At 39.1% G+C, this 22,233-nt stretch overlaps 1 protein-coding gene across 2 annotated transcripts in view; it reads right to left on the bottom strand.

Moving 5' to 3' along the window:
* si:ch73-335l21.1 (insulin receptor substrate 1-B) overlaps positions 1-22,233 on the bottom strand; it is a 42,465-nt gene that overhangs the window by 18,370 nt on the left and 1,862 nt on the right. The window contains exon 2 of one of the 2 annotated variants that reach the window (XM_027164995.2): positions 8,335-11,676. In XM_027164995.2, the coding sequence (XP_027020796.2) occupies positions 8,335-11,676 (3,342 nt within the window). Of the gene's footprint in view, positions 1-8,119; positions 11,677-22,233 lie in introns of those variants that run through there. The other variant, XM_047817918.1, reaches the window with a different exon arrangement.

The following is a 22,233-nucleotide window of genomic DNA, read 5'->3' as shown; positions in this document are numbered from 1 at the left end:
TGACCTATAAAAGCCTAAAGTCATTCCAGTTAAAAGAGACAAACTAGAACAGAGGCCATCAACTAGAAAGCCAAAGTTCTGATATACATAACATGGAAAAAAATAAAAAACTGGCCACAGCACAGCATAGTATGTCATGAAACATCACGACTAGCAGATACCGATACTGATACAGAGAATGATGCAAATCAAAAGTGATACTGTGAATCTCCACTGTAATCGAAAATATAACCTCTTCCAACTGATGTGTCTGATGTATAGTCATGAACTAATCAATAATGGATAGATGTTAAAATATCACTGTTGTTACTCATTCACTCATGTTAACTACTTTGTGTTGTAAACAAATTTTAGTTGAATATCACTGATCTAGACGCTGCATGACACAAATAGCATGTCCTCCTGGAACGATAATGTCCCTGTAGACTAGAAATCTTTGCACATTCTGTACAAGATCTATGTCTACAAGTCATTCTCTACAAGATCTATTCTCGGATATTACCAGAATAAAAAAAAATTAAAATCAACATCTTTATATAAGATGAAGTGATGTCTTTTCATTGGAGAACACTTGTAACCTGTAGATTGGTATACACCAAAATCTGCCTCCAACAATATGAAGGAGATTAATTATTGAAGTGATTTGAATTGCAACTAGTTAAAGTAAAAGGAGAGATTTGGCTAAATTATCTAATGATAATTTAAATCATGCTAATTTAAATACCGCTAATTATTCTAAGCTAATTTCAGCTTCTCTTATAACCTTTAAACCAACTAATAAAACCAATTTTTAAATGAACATTTACACATTAAATGTACTTTCCCAACACTTTTTCAGGAAATGCTCATACCTCATATAATTTTACAGCTTGGCGGCCATTCATTGCTCTGTACACAATGATGCCATCAGATTTCTAGGGCTCTAATCTGTACATGTATTATTACTAACAGCCTTTCCACATGTATGGCTTCAAACACACTAAGCTTTCAGAAGAGGTCATCTGCTTTAACCCTTGACCTCTCCTTGCACTTCTTTCCACCACCAGCCCTGGAATGATGACTATCAGTTTGACTGTTAGAGCTGGTGTACAAACACACACATATCCAAATTCACACTTGCTTACAAAACAGTTTCAGTTAAACCCACAGAAACTTCAGCACACAGTGGAAGTGACCGTGACAAAACGCCAACAAAAGCAGCACAATTACTTAGACATTCCATGAACCATGAGGCACACTGAGTGGCAGGTCACACACTGTTTTGCCTTAGAGAGAGTGAGTGTGTGAGAGGAGGAACAATCTGTTGAAAACATGAAGATGAGGGAAAGTGATAAACGTCTGTAAAGCAGTCAACGGCGATGAGATAAAAACGTGAAATGAACCAAACATCTGAAGTGAACAGACTAAGCTGCTTGGGGAAAAATACTGCAAAGAAAGAAAGGGAAAGAAGAGAGAGTGAATGAAAGCAAGTGAGAGGAGGAGGAAGGTAGTACTCATCAGCATTGCTACGGCAACCATGCGTATCCCACTTCCTTTGACGCAAACGCAAGGAGAAATCAAAGTCCACAAGTGCTTGCTATTGCTCACTTTCTCTCTCTCTCTCACTCTCTTTCTCTCCTTTTTCATTTATCACTTACATTTCTCAGTATTTGCTCTAATATTCCTATTCAGTTGCAGGGAAGTGAACCATCTCTTCTTGCTGATCTATTCCTACCTTCACACCAATGGGCGGTGTGGGAGTTTGTAAGTGTGTGAGTTTGTGAATGTGTGAGTGTGATCCTCTGTTTAACAACTAGCTGCTGGACGTTGATCAAAAAGAATCATTTTGGCCACAGTAAACATGGCTGACTGGATTAATGGCATGTGCAGCAGACTGGAAGAACAATCTGCATTTGTTTTCCAAAATGCAACAATTTGTGGTAGTATCTGAGAGGAAAATGAATAATAATAATAATAATAATAATAATAATAATAATTTCTTTCTGAGGCATTCTTACACTGTTCCTACTAACTAACTATGTAACTTACTTTCTCTCTCCCCAGTCACAATTTCCCCATAATGGATGTCTGTATGCTGATATTTCAAGCCTATCAGTATTCTACTATATATAGTAGAAATGGTCTTCTCTGAAAGTTTTCTCTTCATTATGTGTGATCAGATTTTATTACATTTCATAATGTGATACTGCTTTTATACATATCAAGCAACTGACAATTCAGATACAATATGGTGAAATATTCCTGTTTCATTTTTTTCCCTACATCGTTGACAATAGTTCCCCAATAAGCCACAGCTGGATCCTACAACACATAGCTTGACTGTCAGCCCACAGTCGTAACGTAAATTTGGAGATACAAACAGTGAAATGGACCAGTTCGGTGTTTTGTAATACTAAATATCAGCACTCTTGAAACTAACTGCTGTATAATAGTTGTTATAAGTTTAAAGAGACAGATAAACAAACAAACGTACATATTCTGTATTTGTCGAATTATTCCTTTAGAATATAAATTGATCTTGGTTGAGTTAAATATCTCAGCCATATTTGTAAAGTTAAAGATATCTTTTTTTTTTAACTAGTACAGTTATATTTAAAAGAAACATTGTTAAATGAACTCATGCACTTTCTTATTCTTCCATGCTCATTGGTCCCAGTGATGGAGGCGTTGCCTTTGTAATTGGTCTCTTCCATGGAAGGAAGCGTGGGATCCTTGTCTGTCAGTCTCAGTGAAGCAGTCACGAGCTCTCTGTCTGTCAGTCTCAGTTCAGGAGGCACAGCCTCTCTGTCATTCCCACTGAAGAAGATGTTGTATCTGTAACTCTCACTGAGAAAGGTGTGGCCCAGTAAGCCCCAGTAAAAATGGCGTGGGCCCCGGAGCTGTCACTCACAGTGACAAAGGCATGATCTCTGTGATTCAAGATGTAAAACTTAGTGAATGTAAGAAGAAATTAATATATGTATGCAGGTTATGTAGATTTATGCATTATGCATGTGCACACAGGGGAGCTGACATGCATACTGCTAATTAAGGTGCTGTGCATCAAGAACACTGACTATCTGAGCAGGAAAATATAAGTCAAAAAGCAAGTGCACATATTTCCATCTCTTTCTGTACCTGAATGTCAAATTCATTTGAGTTTTGGTTATGTTCTGGGTTTATTCATCTCAGTACTGACCTTTATTATTTGGGTAAATAAAACGATGCCCCTCATTTTTATCAGGACTAAAACTTAATGCCATCCAGCTGATAGAGCACCACCACAAGCCTGAATATCCAGAAAGTCCACATGTGAAGTGAGATAAACTGCATTTCAGAGACTCTGCTCAGTAGAGGTTTAAAATAAAATATTCTCTTTTATCATTTTACTTTAAAATCTGAGCTCCCTATTTGTTTATTGTTAATACCTAAGGGTACGTAAGGAGCAATTCTCAGCATTGCACAGTTTCTCCTACCTTCTTTCTGCAGTGAAACCTGACACTTCTATTTTAAATTTTCATTTTCTGCCCCATAGCTGGTGGGTTCACTCAACACCAGACATTAGGATCATGTCATATGTTGGAGTTTTAAGCAGTTGTCCAAGTTATCATGTCCCAAAAATGGCCATATATTTAAGGGATAGTTCAAAGCAAAGCAGGACTGAGTTACAGTGGACAAATGCATTGTTTATTACTAAATTAGCCAAATAACTGCGCATCCATAGACACCCTTTGGACAGTCAGGCCTGAGTGAAATACATATTTCAACTCAGAGCACACATGAACACTAAATATCTGCCTTTCATACACTTGAGTATGCTGACAACGAGAAGTGCCTTTCAAGTTCCTCACAGCAAGCTTTTATTTCTGGCAAAGATGGCGGGTTTTTAAAATCCTGAATCAGTTCCTAGATTTAACCATAATAAATATTAAACACAGTGATCTGTAACACAGTGAATGAACTCAATGTGCTGCAGGCAAGGTGGTGTACTGGATGACCCAAAGCTTCTCTACCACAAGGCCACAGGACGCAGGACCATGCATAAATTAGTCTGCCTCAGGGACACATATAAATAGTCAGATGTAATCCCTCTCTCTTCCTCGCTCTCTCTCGCTCCATCTCCATCATCCCTTCCTCTCATCACCCTTCCTTGCAGTCGGAGCATCTAATTCGGAGCTAAAACAGACTGGGTTTCAGGTCCTTCAGGACTGGCAGGGTACGACTGGAAAATGACTCACTATGGCACGAATTAACATTTTACTCACTGGAGATTGTCTGTGATATGGTATACAAAATAATTGAATTCTGGATCCAGAATCACATCTATATTTTTTATAAATGGATACTGTTATATTTCATAGTCATGGTGGTTGTAGATAAATTATTTAAAGTTTACAATATGTATTACGTTCCCATTTTTAATGGTCTTTATGCTAATCATAATGAATTCAATGACTTCAGTTTCTAAGAAGCACTGAGTGTTACTGGAAATATTTAACACTCACAATTTTACAATTACTTTTAATCAGTTTTGACTCTAACAAATACAGTTGGAGCTGATGACCTTGACAGAACAACTATGAGATGAAAAATGGAGAAAGGCAGAAAAACGCAACTATTTATTTTATAATCCTGCATTAGTGCACAGGGGTCAGGATAAGTGCATGGTTATTGATTGGTAAATAAGAAAGCGGACAAACCTAAAGGGCAAAGTCATAAACATGCAATGGTTCAAGCAAACAATAAACAGGCCATAATAGTCAAAGCAAACTCAAGAATCTGAACAAACAGGGTCAAAACCAGAACAGCACGCACTCAATAACTATATCACTATTGATTAGCTTGCAGCAATACTTCACAATAAGCTTTGCTGAGCTTTCCTTTGATATTTGCTATGTGAAATTTTAGTGAACCAGTGACTAAGAACAGATGTGAGTCAAAGTCTTTAAAATCAGAGCAGTAACAGGTGACTGATCAGGCTATGAGTCTTGGATGCTGTTATTTGGCTGAGAATTGGAGAGAAATGGAGATTGCATGTAAACATGGAGAAAAATGGAGTAGGTTAACATGACACCGACATATATAAATGGCACTGATATGATATTCAGTATTCTTGGTGGACTGATATTAGAGTTTTAAATTTCAAATTAGACAAATTTGTCTTAAATGCCTTTTAGAATGTCTGTAAAGATGATTATTCGTACAAGAACTGAATCAACCCTAAAAGAAGTATCTAAAAGTGTAGAGAATCAGAGTTTCTGAGCATGTGTGTGTGTGTGTGTGTGTGTGTGATCTGCAGAGATGGAAATGTAAACAGAGACTGAATTGTGAGAGATGTTAAAATAGAAAGAAACAGCTACACCAGTTTGAGGGTCATCTTCTGAAAAGCAAATGTATATGTATGTATGCATGCATGCGTGCATCTGTGTTCACATAAGGTGCAACCCACAACCAAGTGGACAATTGTTTGGCAGAGATTCCTATAATACTCACCCAATAAAGATACAAATAACATCAAATTATAGCTGGCACTCATCACTTTAACCTCACTGCTTTATTCACTGCTTCAAAACCAATATACCAAAATAACTAAATGAACTGTGCATGCGTGTGTGTGTGTGTGTGTGTGTGTGTGTGTGTGTGTGTGTGTGTGTGTGTGTGTGTGTGTGTGTGTGTGTGTGTGTTTGTGTATGTGTCTGTTTGTGTACTGTTTAACCTCCACCTTGCCTCGCCCATCCTGTTCTGGTTTGGATTTAGACCACACTCCAACATCTGCAGCACATCCATCAATCTGTCTGTCTGTCTTATTCTACACCTACCTAAGGTGGCATCAGCCCCACTTGGTGCCAGTAGCTAACCACAGCAGTCCTGGACACACTGAGGAGGCACACGTGGCAGTACCATAGCACTGCTAATGCCACGTGTGTGTGCTACTGCAGGGTGGAGACCAGCCAGAACTTTACAGTCTCCAACTGTGTGTGTCCGTGTGTGTACCAGATTTATTTCCCAACATATCCATTTTCAGAGTGAACATAACATTCTAGCGGAAAAAGGCACATTTTTTTTTTGCATATTAAAAACCGATAATTGAATTACTGGCACATTGTGGCAAGACAACACATTTTTATGAGCTCATATTTACAGTGTACGGAGTCTGCTTCTTAATGACACAAAACCAAAACCCATTTCATGCTAATGACCTAGAAGAGTAAATGGTCCACTGTAGTATATGATATTATACAGAAATATATTACAGTCTGATAAAATATGAGTATGCAGTTAAGTGACAGATGACTGAGGCAGCAACCCTGCTTTAGTAAATTTGTCTCTTCAGTGTTATGCTTACTATATAACCTCTGAGGACAACATACAGCTCAAGGTGCTGAGCTAGCTAGCTTATTAGCTTATTTATATCATGTTTACTTGTAATGTTTAGTAAACCATCGTCCCTTTGTGTAAAATATTTTATATAGTCATTCATTAAATTTTACAACAAAAGTATAAAATTACTTAATGACTTATCAATTTCTATTCAGCTATACCAGTGACAGACCTGCAGTGTAACACCAACTGCTTCCTTTATTAATGCAATACATTATTATATGGCACTGTTATCTAGTAATATGAAGCTATTTATATTTGGTAAACACAAAACACCTTTATTGCAAAAATTGTTTCTTTTTTCTCTCCCTAAGTTAGTCCTGACCAAATCCTACCCACTGCTCATGCTCTGTCACAGCACTGTAATGCAACAACCTATTCTGCAAACATGTGCTCATGGATGAAAACAATTGGCTAGTTTCACTGTAATTGTCAGGAAAGTGTGTACACTCTCTTGTAATCCTGACCATGGGTGGCTGTGGCATCAGTGAGAAATCAAACTTGAAATCTCCTGACAATAAATAAGTTCATTTCTTGCATCAACTTATAGAAAATCAGGAATGTTTGGGAGAAAGTACAGGTGAGAGAGAGAGAGAGAGAGAGAGAGAGAGAGAGAGAGAGAGAGAGAGAGAGAGAGAGAGAGAGAGAAGACAAAAGATTATTACAGAAGCCAAGAGACGACATTGGTAACAGCTGTATTACACACCCACACTCTGACACGTGGAGTGAAAGAAAGCTAACACCTACGCACATCAACGTCCCAAAGCCCAGACAGAGTTATTTCACTGGCACTCCTCTTTAAATACTTCCCAACCTCTCTAACTAACTTTATTTTGCTGTTCCTCTTGTTCTCATTTTACAATTTTCTACTCCTCCTCTAGTTTTTCTCTCTGCCTCGCCCTCTGTCTCATATCAGATGTCACCACAAAGACCCACTCTGAAGTCCCAGCTGGAAAAATCCCCACAATTCTGAGCATTATAATCTTTATGTTAAAGAGTAAAGACATAAATGAATACAGCTCCAATAACACCCAAAATCTGACCCATATTCTCTCCCCTGTCTTCACCATCTGCATGTTTCACACACTCAGCTTTCACCCACTTGAGCTTTCTTCTAATCTTTCTTTCTCACCCTCTCATAGTCTCGGTTTCTCTACCTTCCAGTCCAAAATTGAGCAGGGCACTCTTCCAATATTTCATTGAAATCTAACAAAAACATTTTTTATACAGATCACAGGACCAGCCCACACACACAAACTAACAGACATCCATACATTTGTACATGCACACACTGCAATGTATCTGTAAGTAGTGCCATGAACAAAATGATCATTTACTTTTTGTTAAAAACAAACAAACAAATAAATATCTCTATATATATGGTGTCCTGTGGGCTGTCCACGTCACGACTAGAGGTCGGGCCAGCACTGTGTCAATGCTAGATTGGCTTTGTTTCAATTTTCACAGCTAAAACACTACATCTCCCAGGTCAAAAACTCTGGGAAGAAGCTAAACTATTTATAATGCTCTAGAACTTTCTCTAAACACAGCCCCAATCTTATTCAGTATTTAAAAAATGTATACACAAATTTTAGCTCAGTAGTAGTGGGATATGTTGCACCTCTAAACCTGAAAAACACTTCACAAATCCATTTACCTTAATTACTTCTTGGCCATGTTCGTGATCTGCTTTGAGGTCACTGTACCTTGATCTTACCGCTTCAGAGCTACATGTTAAATAAACTGAGGAAAATTATTGTCTTGTTATTTTTAACTTCTTTAATCTTTTTTTTTTAAATTCAGATACTCCCTCATGACTTATTTCAAAATGTGTCTCATTTATTTTATGGTTCATTGTCATTTAAAAAATAAACAACTTTTGTTTATCTTAAGTTCATCACTTGTCACATTATGTCTGTTAAGAGTAATGAACAGTAAATTGAAGACTAGTGACATAGTAACAATTGCTCCTACCTGTACTGTCTTTGCTGCTGTTGCTGCCTTGGTGTGAACGTAGCTCCTCTGACTTGTAGAAGTCTATGCTAGCATATGTGTTGAGATTTGAAGCATTGCTACTCAGACCTCCTGCTCCTCCAGCACCTCCAGATGCTCCACTACCCAAAACAGATGAAAAGAGCCGTGCTGCTGTTTGGCTAGCAGTCTGAACATCAACAACGAGATGTGAGCTGTCTCTTGTAGCCAAATCTAGGTCTATGTAGTTGAGCCCTTGCTCTGTAGATGAGGTCTGGATAGAGTTTATGTTAGTTATTCCGTGGTTTTCATGGTGATTTGGGATTTCTAACAAGTTTCCACTGCCACTCAAAATGCCGTCTAAACCAAGCCGGCGTGCTACATTTTGAGTGTGGTCACTGATCATGCACATAGAAGAGGAGGAACTTACGGGGCATGAGGACAATGAAGAAGGGGCCAGGAAAGTTTCAGAACAGTGGCGCCGCCGTGCTTGAGGGTCTGCCCTTATTACCTTAGCACCGTGATCTGGATTTGGAGCTTTGGGAATTGGAAAATCTAAATTAAGGCCCAGGCTTAGTGTGGGAACCATGGATTCTTGTCTGTCCAGCAGTGATTCTTTAGGTGTCGTGGAGTTGTTGGTTGTGTCTGAGCTTAAACCAAAGACCATTTCTGTGTAGTCTGCACATGGTATGGGAGAGTCAAGTGACTGAGAGTCTGACAGATGCTGATGCCCACTATGTGCCATTTCCACCTCAGCCTCTTCTTCATTTTGTGGTGTTGATCTCTGTTCATCCCAAGCTTTTGGTGCTAATGTAGGTGGAGTTGGAGGAGTGGGAAAGGAAGGGAAATCCAGGGGCGTTAGGGAGAAAGATGATGGTGAAGGAGAGGCTCCCAGCTCCATGTTGACATATTCTGAAGCAACAGATGAAGGGACAGCAGATGAGGGGCTGCAGGAATGTGGTAGGAACCCAGCAACACAAGAAGTAGGCCTAGACAAGGGGTGCCATGAGCTGGCAGGAATGGAACCACCCTGCTTAGGTCCTCTAACAGGATCTTTTTTGCTTCTGTCACTCTTGAACTCTATACTGACATATTCACCAGGACTTTTTGGTTCTGATGGGACTGGTGTCTCACGGACCCTAGGTAAGGTATTGGCTTTCGAGACATCAACAAACAAACTTAAAGGACGATTCCTCTGACTCTGTTTAGCTGCCCCAAACCCCAGTCCTTGTGGCAGAGCCCCGCTATCCTTTACTTGAGCTCCTGTAGCTGTCTTTCTCACCTGACTGAGCTTTTCTTCACCCTCCCCCAGACTTTCACTACTAGCTGAGCTGGATGAATATGATGAAGAGGAAAAAGACAAGTGCCTTCCAACTCCAGATTCTTGGTAATAAGACATGCCTCTACAACTGCCAAGACCTTGACCACCACCATTTCCACGTTCACTACCTAGGCTTTTTCCTCTCCCTAAACCATCCTCAAAATGTTTAGTGCTGCTGTGTTTATAAGAACGGGGTAGGGAATAGTAAGAATATACCATTTTGGGAGGAGGTTGCTGAGGATGTTTTTCAGATGCTGTAAGAGACCCTTGAGGAGATGGAGTGCTGTTGGCACGAACACTGATAGGTGACATGTTCATATAATCGCTCCCAGTCCTACTATCTGTGCTGTTCCTGCCAAGCGAGGCTCCTGATACCAAACGCTGGTCAGGAGAACAGCTGCTATTTGGTGACATCATCATATAGCCATCTGTGGTAGAATTAGGAAGGTGGATCTGCTGAGGAAGTGAGACACTATTGTTGGGAGTCATAGCCATATAGTCATCTGCAGATTTAGAGTCTGATACTGCTACAGATAGCGAGTGAGAGAGGGACACTGGTGGAGCTGTTACTCCTGGCAACATGGACATGTATCCATTGTCACCACCTACATTACCATTACCAGTAATTGTCAATCCATCTGAACCACAGATTCCTGCTTCAACTTTGGGCTCAGCGGCTAGATCGAGGTATCTGGTCCCACCCAGAGATTCTGAATCCTGGCGTGAGCTGAAAGACTCACGGCTGGTATTGCAAGACATTACAGCATAGTTGTCTTTCTCATTCTCTACATCTCCTCCTTTGCGATACGTTCCAAGTCTCTCAAGAGCCATGGGTGGCAGAGACGCCCTTTTACTGACCATCCTACGTTCAGTGTCACATTCACGACCCGAAAAACGGCGCAACACCCTTCTAGTCTGAGGCAAAGAGTTGTCATGTGGCAATGAATTGGATGCCCCTTTCTGTGCCATAATGATATAGTTGGCAGCTTCATCTCCACCTGAGCTACCTACAGAACCTGCCTGAATACTTGTTGTCAGCAAAGAATTCTCACCTGGGCTGGAACCATATTCATCTGAAGAACCATAGTCACTGAGTGAACCAGAAACCGAGGGCTGGCGGAGAGGCATTCGTTTGTAAGTGCTTCCATTTCCAGTTCCGCCAGCTGCAGTGGTTCCAGGACCTGTGCCCACAAATTCAGACACATTGCCTGAGTATGAGGAGAGGTTTTGAGCAGGTGAAGAGACTGGAGTCGAGATGGACCTCATCAGAGCATGCTGTGCTTTGACTGGTATAGGAGCACGGACAGATGTAGACCTGAGAATTGGTGTGCTAGTACAGGATCCATTTGTAGTTGGACTTGAACTGGAATTAACACACTTTGTCTCTGCATTCATGCCTTCCTCTACTTTTGCTCCATCACTGGAGTTACAAGCTCTTGACAATCCATGCCGCGGTGTAGGGGAGGCATTGTTGCTTGTGCCACCTCCTCCAGTAGCTCCTGGTGGCTCTGTACGAGGTCTTCTGATAAATCCCACTTGACTGGGTGGAGGGTTTGGGTGGTGGCGACGAGATGGAACACTAATTGGATTAGATGCAGTTGCACCACCCCCTCCACCTGCTGTAGTTGACTGTGACTTACTGCGCTGCCGAAACTCCTCACTTAGGGCCTTCATTGCTTCAAGTAAAGTCTCATGCATGTTTTGTGCCACAACTGAATCTTCCACCTGCATCCAAAACTCTCCAGGTCCAGTTACTGCCGATCTGCCAACCTCCACAAAGAAGAAATTTTCAGAGTGGCCACAACGTCTGACATTCATTAGCTGTAATACTACAGCTGCTGCGTCTGAATTGAGCTTGACAAAGTTGACTGTCTTTTCTGTTAGGCAGAGCCTGTATATACCAACTAGGTTTTTAGCTTGCCCGAGACCTTTCGGCCAAACTTTAACTTGCCAGACCTCCTTAAACGCAGGCCCGGGGGATGGCACACCATAATCTCCAGACTTTCCATCCCACAGTGCTTTACCTATAAAAGCCAGAAGAAATCACAGGTTATAAATACACAAAACAGTTCATAAATTTGTTCAAAACAAGGATGTTCTCCATTTGACTATTTTCTACCACTTTCAAATAATAATGAAGACATTCACAATATGAAATAACACACTGAATTGAACAGTGGGCAAAAAAGTTCCAGCAATCAAAACTACTTTATTTTTTAAATTAACAGTCACAAAACACATTTACAGTTTTTAACAACCTTTCACACTCTTGACAACTTTTCAATGAGATTCATGAAGGAGCTTCACCCAGAAGGTTTTCCCAACCTAGGCTAAGCATTATTAAAATTACATGTTGATTTAAAAATAAATGTTTTCAGGGCCATTGGCATCATTATTTATATTCTTTACAGAAATAGATTAAAACTATAAGACTTTATCAAAATCTCTTCAAAAGATTAAACATTTACATTCAAGCTAGTATGTCTAAACATCTGAAGGAATTATGATATGTAAGTATGTATGGTAAGGGAAGACAGGCTATTTAGTTTAAATAATGATCAATTCATCTGATGCAAACAGGACATACCAAAATATACAATAAAAAGCTTTACTTCTATATATGATATGACATAAATCTGTCTATAAATCTATCAATCATCTCACTAAATTGATTAATACCAGAGTATTTTTCAATTTGTTCCTTAGGTTTCAGAGCTATTTGTGTCACAGAGAGAAAGGGACAAAGGTCAGTAAAGAAGAAGGTTACCTGAAGAAGTGAGCTATAGATAACATCTACAGACTTGAACTTGATACAGTTCTACAGCTGGTCAGAGGCAATCATACTCCAATGTTGGCCCACAAGGAGCTCTTTAGAACTTGCCTCATGAGAACAAACAAGGGCTTCTAGCTCACCTCTCATGCTCACTGGTGTTGAAGGGAAAAGAGCCAACAGTAGCTGCATATTTCACGTACAAGTTATGCAAGCCAGGCAAACTGATAAACCTGCTCTATAAAAAACAAACTGTTCCTCACACACACTCACACCCACACACACTCACTCACCCCCCCCCACACACACACATACACATACACACACACACACACACACACACACACACACACACACACACACACACACACACACACACACACACCACAAGCACTGACTAGTTTAACCAAAGGGTATATTTCCATGCCTGCATCTACCAGTGTAGTGTGCCATCTTCCACCCCAGTAACATCCTGATTACAACCTACATGGGAAAGATAGACCTCAGGGTATGTTTCAAGACTGGCAGCAATAAATACTATAATACTGTAGACAAGTTATTTAACCAATTATCATAGTCAAGGTTTCATTCTAACTTTGCTGTGTCTATTAAGTCTGTGCCCATCGAAGCACAATCGAAAATATAATATATATATATGTACACACACAAACACACACACAATATATATATATATATATATATATATATATTTATTAGTATACACATTAATTTTGGTTTAAGTTTCAGTCAAGAATTTTCATTACAGTGCATTAATGAAGAAATACGTTTGTGTATTATATTAGATAAGTGTTATAAATGGTATAAATGATATAAATGGGACCAGATTGCAGTCTCGGTGTGGTCTCACTTTCACTTTATTAAATTTACATCGGAAGGGATTTTTTTCTGTCTCTGATTGGAAGATAAATAGTAAGCGATAGACTGAAAATGCCAGACATTAAAGAGACCATAAAAAGTGTGTGTGTGTGTGTGTGTGTGTGTGTGTGTGTGTGTGTGTGTGTGTGTGTGTGTGCGCGCGTGTGTGTGTGTGTGAATGTTTTGGATGCATTCTGGATGTCTGAAAACATTTTGAAGAAAAGGGACACACTGTTGTATATATTTGTATTGTTTTTTTTGTTTTTGTTTTTTTTTTGTTTTGTTTTGTTTTTTTACATCGCACTGTCTTCAGTGCAGCAACGAGAAAGACAATCACAACCATATGGAGAAAAATATACTGAGGCACGCACTTGCAAGGACACCGTTCTCTCTGCTCTGACTCACCCTTCCGTTCCTGTTGCCAGAACATTTCAGTTACGCGAACAAAAAATCAAACCTGCAAGGTGTTTTCTATTTCCTGCTTCTTTCCCAAAAACATTAAGTGCCCAAGCTTCATCCTTTTTCCTATGTGGTTTATGCGTTATATTTAGTGTGTGTGTGTGTGTGTGTGTAGTTTTGGTGAACTTAAATTATGCCCGTTGCCAACGTTAGTTGAGTCACAGAAAGAACGCTTCATGTGACTGTTTAATAGCAGCCCATACAAAACTCTTTTCTTCCATGAAAGCCGACCAAATGTTCATTTAAAAGCTTTTAAAAAGACAGAAGGTGACAGTAAGAAAGCTGGAACTGCTCTGAGTGTTGAAAAAGGTTCTAAATAGTGAAGCAGATTATGTGAAATAAAGTGAGAAAATCTAAGAGATAGAAATGGTGAATTTTATATATAATAAATAAAAAAAAGTTTAAGCATTGCAGTGAAAGCACGGACCTCACACAAACAAGCTATTCTTCTGTGTTATTCTGAAGGAGCTCTTTAACAGAGTGTGCAGTGTTTACTTAATGAGTGCTTACTTCACATCCATCTGCAAAAGCATACCACTTGAAGCTGGCGATGCTCCCATTCAGCAACTTTGATCTAAGAACGTTATGTGCTACAAGTTCATACGGTACCGTCATGTTCGACTAACAGGGACAGTCCAAGAACAGTTGGCCTAGATGTAACATTTTATAAATGTCACAGTTCTACATAATTCATCAAATCTAGTGCTCTAATTTCATGCTGGCATTTGGGAGTTTCGCCATTTTTTTTTTCGCTCGCTTGCTCTTTCGGTGATCAGAAACAAACTGGGCTGACGTGGGTGGAGCAGCAGGACAGGGGTGTGACATTAGAAATTCATAGAATACTTGTATTTTTTTAATCTTCCAATACAGAAAGTCCAATACAGAGCCCTTTGGCTGTCTCTCAACACAATGCAAAACCATATGACAAATTAAAATGACGTGTGTAAGGAAATGCCGCTATCTGTAGCTGTATCTATATACAGATTGCAACTCAACGTAGATTTTAACCAGTATTTTTGCTTGTTTATTTGTTTGTTTATCTTAAAGATGAACCCTACCACTATGTTAAATGTCTCCAAATATGACAGGATGTTATGAATGAAGGAAAGTGTAAATTACACAACATTATGCACAACATTATGTTAATGAATGTGGTCGTTGATTGACCCCCTAAGCTTAATGTATTACCACTCACTCGCAAATGTTTCATTTGCTGTGTCCCCTGGGATCTCTGACCCAGAACACACCTCTACTATAAACCAGATACTGCTTTAAAAGAAATAGTGCATAACTATTCATTTCTGTATTTATACTAACTACACATTAATTGAAAAAAAAAAAATTAATAGAAATAAAAAACATCTCGGTTTTGAATCAGACTGTGAATTATTGCCTTAATACTACAGTATAATTGCATAATTAACAGGCTCAGCAAAAAAAGGGACATGTGAATTTTTGTCATCATGAAAAAGAACATTTTATTGCAATACTAAAGACAAAGAAGTCCCACGTGAATGAAATATGAAACACTATTGCTGTCAGTCTGTTAGTTCTTTTTACCATTAAAATCTACAACAAAATCAAATCATATGTTATCACGAAAGCTCCTGGCACTGCACAGTCAGTTGGGAAAGAAAGTTTGCAAGGAGCTGATTTGAGTTGACATCACAGTAGCACCAGTAATCCTGATAACATATTATTAAAATGCTGGTCAGCAGCAGATTCCACACGGTTGAAAAATCTATGCATAAGGAGGCACTCATGTATTATTTTTGCATTTGTACAACAGTAATTAACCAGAGCCCTTAATGTTGTTTTGGAAATCTAAAAACCTCCTTCGGAGTAAATACAAAAAGATCAGTGACTCATTTTTGGATTCACTTCATAGAGTAGACCTATGATGAAGTCTCAGTTAAATACCATCCATAAATCTGGTTAATATGTATGCTCACACAAAAATAGTTATTTTCCATAAACTGGGCTAACTAAAAGGGTACATTATTATGCATATAGCAGTAATAAGAACAATAATGACGTGTGGCTTTGATTGGGTATCTCTTAAACAATAATAAACAGTATCATTTCATCATCCTTAATATAACACAGATCTGCTCTGTTTTGTATAAAGATATTTAATTAGTGGAGCTGTAAGGCATCACTTGAGGCTTAAAAAGGTTAAAGATGCTCCCCTATGCACACAAACACAGCTGTGTTTTATGCTGACTTCTTTATATCCAATTATTCTACCATTGCTTTGTCTGGAGATATTCATGGCAAATCTACCTGTACTACTAGATCAAATTCAATATTCAATTATCTCTCAGGCTGGACTCACCATGTCATGCTGCCATTCTGTACTCTCTCTCTCTCTCTCTCTCTCTCTCTCTCTCTCTCTCTCTCTCTCTCTCAAACACACACACACACACACACACACACACACACACACACACACACACACACACACACACACACACAGAAAAACTAAACCAGCAGTACACTAAGGTTTGGTTTTCTATTTTACTATCATATACAGTACTGTGCAAAAGTATTAGGCAAGAAATGCAAAGCAAAAAACATAAAAAACAACACAATTAAACTCAATATTTGGTGTGATAACCCTACATTGTTTAAGAAAAATGTCTCATAAAATTCATGCATTTTATACGGAAATTATCTAGGAAGCATCTTGTAAGGATCTGTCTTTTCTTTTGGAGATGCTGACTGCCATACTTACTTCTCTTGTCACATGCAAACCATGCACCCTTCATTCATTGTTTCTGGTTGTGTGATGCTTAAAATGTATTTTTTAGAACAGAAATGCTTTAAAATCTATAATATTTTTGTACTCATACCAAGAAACACACTTTATAAATCTGGTCTAAAAACTAAAGTGTCTTTTAATATAGAACATTTTTGGAGTATTGGGTAAAAATCTACTTGTTCTGGCAGCTGTCAATAAAATATCTGCTTGAGACATAAAGTCAAAAACACAAATGATTTGGACCACAAACCCACAACCAAACAGCAAAAGAAGTCTTCTCCACTGCAAGTATGTCCCTATCAACCATTCTGTGTCTGCTTCAGCAAGCATATGTACATGCATGCTGATGTACAGAACTTGTCTGAAACCTGAATATGCTGCCTGTTGTTCACATCTGTATTCAGATTCATATAGAATGCTTTATCTGTTTAATCTGAATCAGGCATTCGTATTAGTTTAGTGTGCGCTGCTACTTAATCTGAATAATGCATTTGGACCCTAAAAGTGTTTACGTGCTGTGGCTTTGGGCAAACCTCAGCTGGCATTAAATAACATAAAATAAAATAATTTTTTCTAAGCAAAAAATAAATGAGCCCTTAAGTTTCTGTGATTGCATCCACACCATGAAATATAACATATTTACAATCTTTTATATTGCTAAATAAGTCAAGAGTTACTTGACATGCCAGGCTTACTTTAAATTGCAACTTGTTTCAGAGATCTGAGTTCTAACTGGAGAAAATACATGACTGCAAATCCACCTAAACCTCCAGGTTTAGCACTAAGCAAGATGCCTTTTTTTGTTATTTTGCTTGAACCATAAAACAGGTTTTGTATTTTGTTTACTCACTGTTCGATTTTTCAGGTCTACATATTTCATAAAAGATCTCTTGACCAATCGTCGTGTTTTGTAATTCAGTCCCCATGCCATTCATACCTCATCAACTTCATCCGTGCAGACATTCAATCAACTCTCATGTGTCAGTTTGAAATGTGTACAATTTTATAGATAGATTTTGAAGCATGTTCGAGGTATCAAAAATAATCATAGACATGAACCTCGAGGATAAACTTAATATCTTTGGATACACCAGGGTTTTTTATAGGAGGTGGCTGATGGCTGCTAAAGTGTTTAAAGCTGTGTGTTACCATACACCACCATTGATAGGCAGAGAGTCTCAGGGAGCAGAGGAGTGGGAGCAGAGAAAAAGTTACATAAGGGTTCTTTTCAAAGTGCGAAGACCATGAGCCAAGAGTCATTCAAACAAAGCTCAAAAATCAGAGACAAAACAAATGATCTCAGATTAAAAGAATGAATTGAAATGTGTGCAATTTTATAGATCAATCGGTGCAGATAAGAAGCCATCGGTGTATGCTGGTTCACTTAGTGTTTGAGGTTTATGTGAGGTATGGATTAAGACAAAGCCACAGTCCTAAACATAGTATGGAAGAACAATTCCAATTCTTTTTGTGGATGAGAAGTCAGTCAGTGGCAAAAAAAGAAAAAACAGCTGTATGTGACCCAGAGATATAGTGAGCGAAAGAGAGACTGAGCAACTGAGCGAGAGAAAGGAGGAGTGTGTGTTCCATTTTAAACCCTGGGAGCTCTAAGCTTCTCTTTAGCTGCCAAGTGTCCCCGTCTGTCTCACACTCCCACCCCCCTCTTCCAAATGGACACACACGTACAACCTCTAAAGCTCATTTCACACATTTTTGTCAGCACAAACACACACAGAAGCACACACAGAAGCCAGCAGTGTTTGATCATACCTAATGCTGGCTGGTTAGAATAAACATAAACTTCTTGTCATGAGACAACAAGGGAGCAGTTCATGTCAAAAGCGATGACAGAAATAGACAGCGAAAGAAGGAGAGAACTGGTTGTTGGTTGTTCACCAGTGAGAGCTGGCACCATAAATCCAATTCACTCATGCAGACACCCACACAAAGCCCCTCCATTGGCACTTCATCTGGGAAATTATACAGTGTTACCACACCCTCTTCTAAATGCAAAATCTACCTGCAGGGTTTGGCACAAGGACATATAGAACAAGCTGATATTTTAAACCAGGGAGTGCTTTCTATGAAATGCATGATCAAGTCAGTCAACCAAATCTTGTGGAACATTTGATCACACTGCATCACAGTGCAATGTTGCACGCTAGGAAGAAAAGCGTTATCTACCCTCTTAGAGTCACTGTGACAACAGAGAAAATGCCATCCTTCACAACCAGTGAGCATGGGCAAATTTAGAAATTCTTCCTTGGCTCCTGTTATATCCAAGATCGGGTTTAAGTTCAATGAAACTCTATCGGCTAATAACTTAATATACATTAATATACATTAATGAGCATTGATAAGAGCCTCATTAAATTATCAAAATTTAGTTACATAAATTTGAAAGTATACATATTTTATAAATAAAGTTATACAAATTTTGTTCAAATTGATGAGGTAATGTGACCTACTACCCCCTGGCTTTGCCCCCCTGAGGCACACCACAAGCACCAGCACTGGAGTCCTGCTGAAGACAAACAGTTCCAACAGAGAGCAAGAGCAAGTGTTCTCTATGCTAACTGTCAGTGCTTAATACAATAAACATAAAGCTCCACCAAGCTTATGATAGGCTTATAACAGTCTCTACATCTCACTTATTTACTCACTCAAAAGAAAATATACACTGTGTGTTTTATTAGGACTAAAGTCAAAATCGTTGACAGTGCTGACATGGAACTGCTGTGTGGCATTCAGGGTTTGACGTTCAATAGTCAGTGTTTAAAGGTTAAACTCTCAAACAAGGTTTATCCTCTAATATACTGGTTGCACTTTGTGAGTTTTGAATATAGTAATATTATGACTTTAATGAGGCTTTAGTAACACACGCATCTAAGAACAAACCATTCTGGTCATTAGGAAATGTTGAATGAATTGTATATAGTACTGGACAAAAGCATACTGTATTACAGCCTGTATAAACAGGCTGTCTTCAGGCTAGTAACATAAGGTAGAAGTTTTAAAAACTCTATGCACATGGAGCAAGTGTGGGTTGAAAATCTAGGTTGTCCTTTTTGAGCGCACTTACGATGAAATTGAATTTTCATGTCCCTGTGGCTGTGTGTATACACTGCCATCCATGTGGTTGGCTCTAAGCTTAATTTGAAAAATTACTTTCTATTACAAACAGATAATCTGGATGATCCGCACTATTTTACACACTGTACTTTTAATTCTAAAGAGAAAACAGAGCTGTGTGTTCGCTTGAGAAAAGGCTGTTTGTGTTCAAGTAATAAAACATGTCAAAAGTAATCGCTGAGCTCTGTCTGCTATGCCTGGGCATCATTTCCCAGCAATGCACTGCCCTTAAGTGCCCAGTCAACGAAAGGCTGAGTGCTGCCTCCCTTAAAACAGTAGCTATTCATTTGTTTTTAACCTCAAAATGGTCTTCCTGGATGGAGCTGGCGAGCAAGAAATATCTTATGGTTTATGATCAAATGAACCGATTGACCTCCCTTTTACTTCTGAAAAAAAAGAAAAGACTTTATTTTAGGATGTGTGTGTGTGTGTGTGTGTGTGTGTGTGTGTGTGTGTGTGTGTGTGTGTGTGTGTGTGTGTGAGAGAGAGAGAGAGAGAGAGAGAGAGAGAGAGAGAGAGAGAGAGAGAGAGAGAGAGAGAGAGAGCATGAACAACGATGAGCGCGTGGCATGTTAATGCAAGTGTGATATAATACATATTATAGCATTTTATTTTACACACACTGCAAAGTTTAAGGTAGTACTAAACTAAACAGCAGACCTAGTCATTATCTAAAACCTGCAAAAAATACTGCTTTCAGACTTTGGTTCGGAAAAAAAATAATCACAAGATCATCCATTGGGAACTGGCTGTGTTTTAGCTGTCAGTGAGGACATGATCTTCACTATTTTGGTGTGGCGGAGGGTCAAACTATAGAAAATTCCTTAAAGCAGACACAAGCTTCGGATTAAGTTGAGTAGCTAAAATAGAGCAGGTTTGTCACAGCTTAAAATCAGTTTGCTTTATTTTGTGTGTGTGTGTGTGTGTGTGTGTGTGTGTGTGTGTGTGTGTGTGTGTGTGTGTGTGTGTGTGTGTGTGTGTGTGTGTGTGTGTGTGTGTGCACATGCCCAGAGAAACTCAGAGTGATGCTAATTACCAGATTAAAGACAAAGGCAAGAGCTAAAAGCGTATAACCATTAAACAGCAGCATCTCACTGAAGTCTCTCCCACACACATACCATACGATGGTGGTGGCCGTGTGGTGGTTATGTGTGATGTAAGCTGACCTCTCTGGCACCTAGTTGTCATTTTGCTATTTTCTGGAACTGAATTGCAGATATAAGAGAAGGCAGCACATACATGATCCACCTAATATCACCTTCCATCATTCATTTATGAGCCTTGACACTACACTTATCTTGAAAAACTGTTCACGTACCCCAACTAAAACTATACGGAACATCCCTTGAATATTCCTAGTCATTAAGCAGAATACCGGCACACCAGAACATGTTGTCTCAGTCTCTGTGCTGCCTAAGTGTGTGTGGACAAATCAAGTGGTGGGAAGAGCATTAAATCTCCTCACAGCTGAACAAATAAAGAGCACTGGAACATCCACCCTGCTCTGTATGCCCTCCTTATGTACAGGTGAGGCTTCTGCTTCATGCGTGCATGTGAGTCAGGGTTTTTTGTGAAAGCATTTGTTCTGTGACCTGAAATATATTGCTCAGCATTGTTCAAACATGCTGGTGCAGACCATTCCTCTCTTCTCTAAACTGTTCCAGAGTTTAAACCCACCAATTGCCCAGTGTGGTTTGCATATTCAAACTGTGGTTACTGAAGTAATAGGCAAAGTGCCTGGGTTTAAGAAACTTCGTCAATGGGAAAATATTTGACCCAAATATCGCCTCACCCCTACCCATCATTTACTGTTGCTTCTCTGGGGACATGGGGTGCATATACTTTCTCTGGTACCAGTACACTACATACCCAAGGCTCTGGTTGCCTCATAAACTGTGGTTACTGAAGGAAAATGTCCAGTACTTGTTTTCCATTTCTAAAACCAAGCTGGTTATGTGGTAAATCTGCCAGTAACAGAATCAATACAATCATTAGTCATTACCATATTAGGACATCGATATAACTAAGAAATCGTGAAATAAATGAAAGCAAATTTTCCTTTGCGTTGTTAGACCTAATAATTGCTTAAGACAGCTTAACTTCAGAAACAGACCAGGGAACTCCTGGAGTTTTTGATTTCCCATATTCAGTGCATCATTGTTTATAACCAACAACAACAGGATCTCTTTCTCCCTAACCCACAACCTGTCTCCTGTTCCTTGTCTATTTCTCTGTTTCTCTTTTTAACGCTTTATGACAGACAGTGCAAATCTGTTGGCAGAGCTACTAGAGCTCACAGAACAGATCAGACCAGATCTGGACAACACCTCTTCCTTGCATAATGCAATGCCAGATAGCAGCACTTTGACCTGTAATTTTTATTTGGCAATACTGTATCAGGTGGTTCATTTCTGTTGTGTTATCTCTTAAGGCCAAGGGACAAGCAGGCGGGTGAAATGCCTTGCTTATGAACATGTCATTACTAGCAACCTTTACACTTCATTTTAAACTAGCTTGGAGGTCCAGCGTCTTACAAGTTTGAGTACAGCTGTGCCTCAGTCAGTCAGCATGTGCATTGTTGTA

This window comes from Tachysurus fulvidraco, chromosome 1 (assembly GCF_022655615.1).
Source record: "Tachysurus fulvidraco isolate hzauxx_2018 chromosome 1, HZAU_PFXX_2.0, whole genome shotgun sequence".
Taxonomy (NCBI): domain Eukaryota; kingdom Metazoa; phylum Chordata; class Actinopteri; order Siluriformes; family Bagridae; genus Tachysurus; species Tachysurus fulvidraco.
Note: the sequence above shows the minus strand (reverse complement) of the source record. Positions and strands in the feature narration are given on the sequence as shown.